This window comes from Mustela lutreola, chromosome 8 (assembly GCF_030435805.1).
Source record: "Mustela lutreola isolate mMusLut2 chromosome 8, mMusLut2.pri, whole genome shotgun sequence".
In the NCBI taxonomy this organism is placed as follows: Eukaryota; Metazoa; Chordata; class Mammalia; order Carnivora; family Mustelidae; genus Mustela; species Mustela lutreola.
Window position 1 is genome coordinate 59,221,258 of NC_081297.1, and position 9,884 is coordinate 59,231,141.

Genomic DNA, 9,884 nt, shown 5'->3' on the forward strand with positions numbered 1-9,884 from the left:
AGCTGGTGCAACCTCTCTGGAAAACAGCATGGAGGTTCCTCAAAATGTTGAAAATAGAACTGCCCCATGACCCAGCAATTGCACTTTTGGGCATTTACCCTAAAGATACAAACGTAGTGATCCAAAGGGGCACGTGTACTCGAATGTTTATAGCAGCAATGTCCACAATAGCCAAACTATGGAAAGGACCTAGATGTCCATCAACAGATGAATGGATCAAGAAGATGTGGTATATATACACAATGGAATACTATGCAGCCATCAAAAGAAATGAAATCTTGCCATTTGCGACAACATGGATGGAACTAGAGCGTGTCATGCTTAGCGAAATAAGTCAAGCAGAGAAAGACAACTATCATATGATCTCCCTGATATGAGGAAGTGGTGATGCAACATGGGGGCTTAAGTAGGTACGAGAAGAATAAATGAAAGAAGATGCGATTGGGAGGGAGACAAACCATAAGTGACTCTTAATCTCACAAAACAAACTGAGGGTTGCTGGGGTGAGGGGGTTTGGGAGAAGGGGGTGGTATTATGGACATTGGGGAGGGTATGTGTTTTGGTGAGTGCTGTGAAGTGTGTAAACCTGGTGATTCACAGACCTGTACCCCTGGGGATAAAAATATATGTTTATAAAAAATAAAAAATTATACTAAAGAAAAAAAAAAAAGTTGAGCTGATAAGTAATGAAGCAATGACACAGTTTGGGAGACTCCATTGCCTTCTATATGTCCGACAGTCTGATTTTCATACAGGTTCAGTAACATTCAGAATGGCCAGCACATAAAAAATACTAGCAGTTGGCATTGTTGCAATCCAGGGAAACCAGCATTCCTGAACAAATATCCTCTTAGTGTACCTCTTTGCTTTCTGTTGTTAATGTTTTTGTCCTAAGTTTCCTGTTATTTCTTGAGTATAGAGAGTGAGAGAGGAGCAGATGTATGAAAGAAAAAAACACCAGAGAGTATTTTAAAATGTCTGATGTGGTTTCTACACAGACCTTATGTAGCATGAGTTACATAATGTTTTATCTGTTCTCTCTGCCGATGGTGCAGAAATAATTCAGTGAATCAAAATTGCCAGAACAGGACTGCACTCAAAACAGTAATGAATATAAAACATAATACACTTTACAATTGAGATTTGACAAAAAAGCTTGGGGGACAGTGTCCAATGACACAGAAAAAATAACAATGAACAAACAACCATTCTAAATGTGATCTGTTTCTCTGGAGAAACAAACATACTGACAGAAATTATTTTTCAGACAGAGAATACCAAAAAAGTATCTCGATTCATACTTCAGAGCTCTACCAAAAGTGCCTTTACACCATGACATTTTTTTAAAATGGTAAACTGCCACATTGTACCAAGTCATTCATTGCCTCTATTAACTTTTTAAAAAAATATATTTTATTTATTTGACAGACAGAGATCACAAGTAGGAAGAGAGGCAGGCAGAGAGACAGAAGCAGGCTCCCTGCCAAACAGAGAGCCCTATGTGGGGCCCGATCCCAGGACACTTGGTTCATGACCTAAGCCAAAGGCAGAGGCTTAACCCACTGAACACCCACTGAACCACCCAGGCATCCCACCTTTATTAACTGTAATCTGCCTTCCAAGAAGAATTTTTGCTACTCTAATACTGCTAGTGCTTTATACTTTTTCCTTTCTCACTCTGTTGCTCACCAGCAATGTCAGTTGAGGAGGTTCTTGTTTTGATTGATTAATGTCCAGTATATATTGGCACCTTCCTTGACTTGATCATGATAATATATTCATCCCCAAATGATATAATGTGAGTGTAAAAAAACCAATAAAATTGTGCCTGTCTTTAGTAAAAACTAAGCAATATATGTAGGTCAATAAGAGTTTGGAAAATGTAAAGTAGAACAAGCATAACTTTTTAGTCATTTTATTTTGTTTCATTTTCAAATCAGATTATTATATCAGCTGTTATAGCTCAAGACCTCAATCAAAACCTCAACCTCTCAATTTACATATTTGTGAAAAAGAGATAATCACCCTAATTTGCCATATAGCTTTGAAAACTAAATATGGTATGATTGAGGACATACTTAGTTGAGTATATGGCATAGAATAAATGCTCTCTACAAAAGAGACATTATTATTTGTGAAATTCCTATTAGACTTCCAGGTGGCATGAGTGTAACAGTGACTGCCTGAATACTCACTTATCTCATAGTTTTAAATATAATACAGATAAACAAGGAGAGTATGTAAAATAAGACATAACATATACCTTAAGCATAACTACAAAATAGAAGATATATGACCTTCAAATAATTTATAAGCAGTAAAGTAAACATTCAATCCTATACTTGAAGGGAGGAATTGGACAAACACTGCAGATATTATGTAAAAAATATGGTTGTTGCAGATAATATATTTCATTTTTTATAACTTTAAGAAATAAACTGCAATATCAGTAACAAAGTAATATTTAAGAGTAAGCTGACTAAAATGTTTACTCCTTTAGCTATTACCACATACAATATTTGTATTATTCATAACAATCAGCAAAATTAGGTATATTTTATAGCCACTGCCTTTCTGTATAGAATTGTAACTCAATAAAGAAATGGAACCTATGGAGGGTTTGAAAGAAAGATATAATGTAGTTGTAGAAAAATTAAAGTGCTTTGCCTTACAAATATCTGTGAGATGGATATTGGAGGATACTATAGAAGTTGAAATTTTATTTGTCCTTTATTGGGACTTCACAATGACATCTATTCATGTTAATATATATTTTCATTTGTGTCTAGAAAGTAGTACTTTATGAAGCAAGTTTCTGAAAGCTTGTTTTACTTGCTGATTCCTCAAGGTATAAATAAAAGGGTTCAACATGGGGGCAATTGAGGTGTTGAGAATAGCTACTCCTTTGGTCAGTGTTGCTCTTTCTTTTGCTGAAGGCTTGACATACATGAATATACAGCTCCCATAAGAGATGGAAATGACAATCAAGTGAGAGGAACACGTGGAGAAAGCCTTTTTCCTCTGACTAGCAGATGGGATTCTCAGGATGGTGCTAAGGATGCACAGGTAGGAGAGAATCACTAATGCCAAAGTGAAGAGCAGAGTGACAAAAGCAAAGTAAAAGCCAATCATCTCCAAAAGCCATGTGTCTGAGCACGAGAGTTGTAAGATGGGGAAATAGTCACAAGAGAAATGATCAATTACATTGGAAGCACAGAAATCTAGCTGGAGGATGAGCATGAGCGGTGGGAAAATGGTAAGAAATCCTCCTAGCCAGGACCCAAAGACAAGCAGGGTGCAAAATTTTTTGCTCATGATGGTGGTGTAATGAAGAGGCTTGCAGATGGCAACATAACGATCAAAAGACATGGCAGTGAGAAGAAAAAATTCAGAAACACCCATGAAGATGAAGAAAAATAGTTGAGCTAAACAATTGCTATAGGAAATGGTCTTGATATTTGTAATGATTGCCCCCAAAAATCTGGGGATAGAGACACTGGTGAATGTGATTTCTAAGAAGGAGAAATTCTGCAGGAAGTAATACATAGGAGTCTTGAGATGACAGTCTATCAAGGTGAGGATGATGATGGTTAGGTTTCCAGTGACACTTAATAAATAAGCCATAAATAAAAAGATGAAGATTACAACCTGAAGCTGTGGGTCATCTGAGATGCCCAAGAGAATGAACTCTGTAATCATTGTATGGTTTCTCATGTTGCCTTTTATTTTCTTTAAGCAAAATCTACTGTTGGGAAACAAGACAAAAAGAAAGAGTATGTGAATAGTAAAGGAATTAAAGGTTTAAAAAATTTTAATGTTCATATTAGTAGCTCCAATGAAATGAAGCAATGGAACTTTTCCTGTGTGCAGTTTTGCAATATCCACTCAGTCTGTTAAAGCACATATATCTTATACATCCTCTCTTGAAAAGGAAAACCGTATCATTAGGTCTATGTTAAAAGTCCCCTCATGAGTGACTTTACATAACACCTGTACCTGTAAGCAAATTGTCTATATATGCAACATATGTCTTAATTTTTATTTCTTAATTTTTATTTTATTTTAATTCCAGTGTTGGTAACACGCACTTATATTCAATGCACTTGTACAATATAGTGATTCAACAATTGCATACATTACCCAGTGCTCATCAGGGCCTGTGTACTCCTTCCTTAATCCCCATCCCCTATTTCTGCCTTTCTCCCACCCATCTCCCCTCTGGTAATCATCAGTTTGTTCTCTACAGTTAAGAGTGTCTTCATTCCATAAGGGAGGAAAAAACATCCAATGGGAAGAAAGAGAGTCTTTCCAACAAATGGTGGTATAAACTGGTCAGCTACATGCAGAAGAATGAAAATACACCACTCTCTTACACCATCCACAAAACTAAACTCGAAATGGATGAAAGATCTAAATGTGAGACCTGAAAGCATAAAACTCCTAGAAAAGGGCACAGGCAGTAATCTCTCTGAAATTGGCCACAGTAACATTTTTTAGATACGTCTCCAGAGGCAAAGGAGATTCATTCCTGCAATACTAGTTATCACATCTGTAATTTAGATATTGAAGCATTGTTTTCCAGTTTCCAAGATTGTGTGTTCTTAGGACTGAAATACCTAATTCTGATTTTTAACTTTGATTCCACTTACAAACTTCATCTTCTGATTTTGGTGGAAGCTGATGTCTCTGTTATAATTCCTGAGTTTATTAAGAACACGATTATTGTTATTCTTAACATATATACTTTTTAAATGTGACCAGAAGAAATAAATGTATTTCCTGTCTTAGAAATATGAGACTAGAATTGCCTTAGTTGTAAATGAGAGTAAAATTCTTTATTTGTATGAAAGAAAACAGAAGCCAGAAATATCATTTAATACATGGAAAAAGCAATATAAATAACATAGTTTTTACAACATAGTGATCCATTCATGTCATCTTCATGTTCTTTTTTTAAATTAACAATTGACATCCCTTTTATTTTTTTCATTTTAAACTATGTTTACTTTGTTTTGTTACTCTCCATATTTGAGGACAAGATGAGTTCATAAGGGAATTTTTGGATCACAAAATATCTCCTTGTCTTCTTTCCAGAAGAGTAAATGAATAGAATTAATAAAATTCTCTGTAAAATGTACATTATAGAAACTATAGATTATTAAAATGTAATCAATATAGGGCACATGGGTGGCTAAGTCAGTTATACATCTGCCTTCAGCCAGGCCATGGTCCCAGGATCCTAAGTTCTAGTCTGGCATCAGGCTCCCTGCTCAGTTAGGAACATACTTCTCCCTCTGCCTCCAGCTCCCTCTGCTTGTGTTCTCTCTCCCTGTCAAATAAATAAATAAAATCCTTTAAAAAAATGTAATCTATATGTTGGCTAACTGAACATAATAAGAAAATTTTTAAAGAATTATTTTAAAAATGAAGCTCATTTTGGTACAATTAAAAAAAAAAAAACAGTTAACCAAAATAAATAAGTTTCTTTTTTAGCAAATTCAGTGAATTTGGTTTTAGAGAAATGTTCAATGCAGAAAATTGTAGTCTTTTTATGATTAAAAAAATGTAATCTTATATGACTTTTATCCATCATGTTCTGTCTTTATTCTTAGAAACCAATATTTTATCTATGCTATAAGTTCTCAATAATATTTGCGGTATTATTTTCATCCTGTAGGGGATAAGTGTCAAGCTTATATTGTGCCTCTTTTTTTCTTTTAATTTTTCCTGACAATCAACTTTTCTTCCTTCAGGAATAAACACACTACTATTATAAAACACCAGCAAAACTGTCAGATCAAAAGACAGAGATTGCTACCATATTTTGAAAAATGACTGAAGTATTAAATCATAAAATTAGTTATTATAAATATACTAATGTGATAACTTGGGGATCCCTGCAATATATTTCAACAAAATAACCTCAGAAATGGGAGGTAAGCACATTCACTGACAAGTATGGAACATACTTACTTTTTGTTATGTCTAATGTTTCAAGTCATAAATATAACCCCAGATTTTCTTACTTTATTTAAAATGTGAGAGGCAGTGCATTCATAATCTACTTCAGGAGGTTTTTGTCATGAGTTTATCCTTGTCTCTGTCATGTAAAAGCCTCTTACACTGAGAAAATGCAGGCTTCATTGCACACAAGCTTTCTATAGCCTCTGCTCCAATCAAAGGAATTTCTTTTTATCACTTTTATCTTTCCATATTACCATAAACATTGTTCTGACCTGAACATCAAGAATTACTATTGTAAGCCTATGAGTTCTTTAAGAGATTTCCACGGGGTAAAACCCTATGATTGGAAGGTAAAATATTTCACAGCTCCCTGGATAAGATGAAGATTGACTGAATACTATCCAAATACTAAACAATCTTACCTTCTCTGGTCATTGTATAAATCCCTGAATGACCAGAGTGAAGAAAGGAAAAGTTGCAAAAAGTGATAAACTCAAGAAGTATAGTGATGCTGTGACATTCATCTTCCTAGAAAGCTAGCAATGCAGTGACATAAAAGCAAAAGTATACTTAGCAGCAACACAATCAGACTAGTTTCCATTTGTGTGTACTTCTTTTTCCTGATATGCTCATGGAGCTCAGTCTACACTCAGGAGATCGTTTATTCTTAGTTCCTTTGGGACTGGTTAAATACAGGGCTGAGCTACACAGTAGTGGATCCTTCACCAAAAGTAGCAGCCAGACTTTATTAAATGATACACCTCCACCTGTAAAAAGTAGAATGAATAAGCAAATTATTTTATTTATTTATTTTTGTTGTGTGTTTTTGTTACTAACTTTAAAGTGAAAATGGGGCTTTGAAATGAAAATGCCTCAATTACCAAGTTCATTGTTTAAAAAAACAAACCCAAGAAACATTTTCAGACTTTAGTATTAGGCTATTGATCACCTTCTTCCAAAAACTAGAGAATTAAATCCTCTGCCAGATCTAAAATCCTCCTTTATCTTGTCAATTCTCAGCCCCAACCTACTTACTGTATCCACAATCCATGGGACCAGTTCTGGATCTCATTATTCCCTTGGAAATGTCTGCTCTATGCTCAACAAACTTACCTATTCTTTCTTTTTTGTTATTAATTAAAAAAAAAAAAAGACTATAGTTGACCTACACTGTTACGTTAGTTTCAGGTACACACTTAATAATTTGACAAGTTTATATATTACGCTATGTTCATCACAAGTCTAGCTACCATTTGTCCCCTTACACTGGTATTACAATATCATTGATTGTATTCCTTCTGTTGTGTCTTTTACTCCCATGACTTACTTATTCCGTAACTGAAAGCCTGTATCTCCCTCTCCCCTTCACCCATTTTACCCAACCCCCAACCCACCTCTCCTCTGACAACCATCAGTTTGTTCTCCATATTTACATGTTTGGTTCTGCTTTTTGTTGTTTATTTAAAATATCTTATTTATTTATTTGTGAGAGAGATAGTGAGAGAAAACATGAGCAGGGGCAGGGGAGAGGGAGAAGCAAACTCTCCCACTAAACAGGGAGTCCCATTTGGGCCTCCATCCCAGGTTCTTCAGATTATGACCTGAGCTGAAAGCAGACACTTAACTAAGTCATCCAGGTGCACTGTTTATTCATTTTTTTTTAAAAGTAGCGACTATGAGGAGAATCATATGGTGTTTGTCTTTCTCAGTCTGAGCTATTTCACTTATGATAATACCATCTACATCCATCCATGTTATTTCAAATGCAGGATCTCACCCTTTTTATGGCTGTGTATTATTCCATTATATATATGCATATATACACATACACTTATGTATGTATACACATACATATATGTGTATCACCTTATTTTATATATATGTACATACATACACACAACTGTATATATTATATATATTATTTATATTTTATATATATATATAAAATCACCTCTTCCCTATCCATTCATCTATTGTGTCTGTTGACAGATACTTAAGTTGTCTCATATCTTGGCTATTGTAAATAATGTTGCAATAAACATAGAGGTGTATATATTATTGAAATTAGTGGGTTTGGGGGGACTGGTAAATACCCAATAATAAAACCATTAGGTCAAAAAGTACTTTTGACCTAAATTCTTTAAATTCTTAATTTTCTGAGGAAACTTCATAATGTTTCCCACAGTAGGTGTAACAATTTACATTCTCACCAACAATGCATGTGGGGTCCTTTTTCTCCATATCTTATCACCATGTGTTTTTGTTTTGTTTTGTTTTTTTGTTTGTTTTTGTCATTTTGACTTCAGTAATTCTAACTGGTATAAAGAAACATCTCAGTGTGGTTTTGATTTGTATTTCCCTATTGATTCATGATGTTGAGCATCTTTTCATGTGTCTGTTGGCTACCTATATGTCTTTGGGGGAATGTCTGTTCAGGTCTTCTGCCCATTTTTTAAACAGACTGTTTGCTTTTTTGGTGTAGAGTTCATAAGTTCTTTATGTATTTTGGAATTAAACCCTTATCAGATATATCGTTTGCAAATATTTTCTGTCATTCAGTAGGTAAACTTATTGTTTTGTTGATGGCTTCATTTTTTGTGTGTGTGTAACAACTTTTTATTTTTCTGCAGTCCCAGTAGTTTATTTTTATTTTTGTTTCCCTTATCTTAGGGGATATATCTAGAAAATTGTTGTTACAGTCATCAGAGAAATTACTGCCTGTGATTTCTTCTAGGATTACTTATGGTTCCAGGTCTCACATTTAGGTTTTTAATCCATTTTGAGTTTATTTTTTAGAACTTTTTTTTAATTTGAGTACATGGTTTTGGAAAATGGCCAGTTTCATTCATTTACGTGTAACTGTCCAGCACTGTTTATTGAAAATACTGTTCTTTCTCCACTGTATTTTCCTATCTACTTTTCATAGATTAATTGACCCTATGATCACAGGTTTATTTCTTGGATCTGTAGTCTTTTGCATTGATCTAATGATCTATGTGTCTATTTTTGTACCATACTGTTTTGAGTACTATACCTTTGTAATATATCATTTTATGATTATCTGTTCTTGTGAAAAATGCTATTGGTACTTTGATAGGTATTGCTCACTGGAGGCAGATGCTAGTCCAGTCTGGGCTTTTAAGGTAGATGAGAGACAGCAACACTGCAGCTCTTTGGTGTTTTTAAATTGCATCGTTTTTTTTTTTTGTTTGTTTGTTTTTTTTTTTTTCTTGCCCAAGGACAGAGGAATCTATTCCCAGTCCCTTAGTACTACCTCTTCCACTTATGTTCTCAGTAAGGGGGTGGGGGCTCCCTTTGTTCTGTGTCTCCTGTTTCTTCTGTGCTTTTGCCTTTGTCTTTGTCATTGGTTGCTCATTGTTGGTTCAGTCAGCCCTAGTTCTTCAGGAGGAATCGTACTACTAATAGGCATAATTTGGTGTGGTCTGTGGAGGAGGCATGTTCAGGGTCATCCCACACACCATCTTCTCCTATCAAAGATGCATTTTAAAATCTTGAAAACTCAGAAGAGTATTTGAAACTTTAACTTTTTTTTTTTTTTTTATTATACAAGTGAATTGCAGAGGATATTAGAAGAGACTTGTATATAACTTAGCAGTTTCATTGTTGGTTAAGTTTTAGGAAATCAGTTGCTACCAATATCACATCATTAGCTGCAGTGCTAAATCCATTTGCATTCATTCCCTTGCATATGTACAAGTACTGGTAGAACATATATGTGAGAACTAAATTTTGATAGATATTTCAAAATTTCCCTCCCACAGACAAGAATAAACACCATTGCAAGCCAAGCATCACAGATATTAGATGTCTCTTCATCTAATATCTGATATTAGATGTCTGATATTAGATGTCTGTTCTTCAAATATGTAAGTGTAAATATCACTTACATATTCTACAAA

At 34.5% G+C, this 9,884-nt stretch overlaps 1 protein-coding gene across 1 annotated transcript; it reads right to left on the reverse strand.

Annotated features, from left to right (window-relative positions):
- Window positions 1–2,775: 2,775 nt before the first annotated feature.
- LOC131837866 (olfactory receptor 6C3-like) lies at window positions 2,776–3,714 on the reverse strand. The gene has a single exon (XM_059183528.1). It carries the CDS (start codon window positions 3,712–3,714, stop codon window positions 2,776–2,778), a length of 939 nt encoding a protein of 312 aa, XP_059039511.1.
- Between the last annotated feature and the right edge of the window lie 6,170 nt (window positions 3,715–9,884).

What these genes read in the sequence shown, in the direction of transcription:
- LOC131837866 (XM_059183528.1), bottom strand. Translation starts at nt 3,714, where the DNA reads ATGAGAAACCATACAATGATTACAGAGTTCATTCTCTTGGGCATCTCA.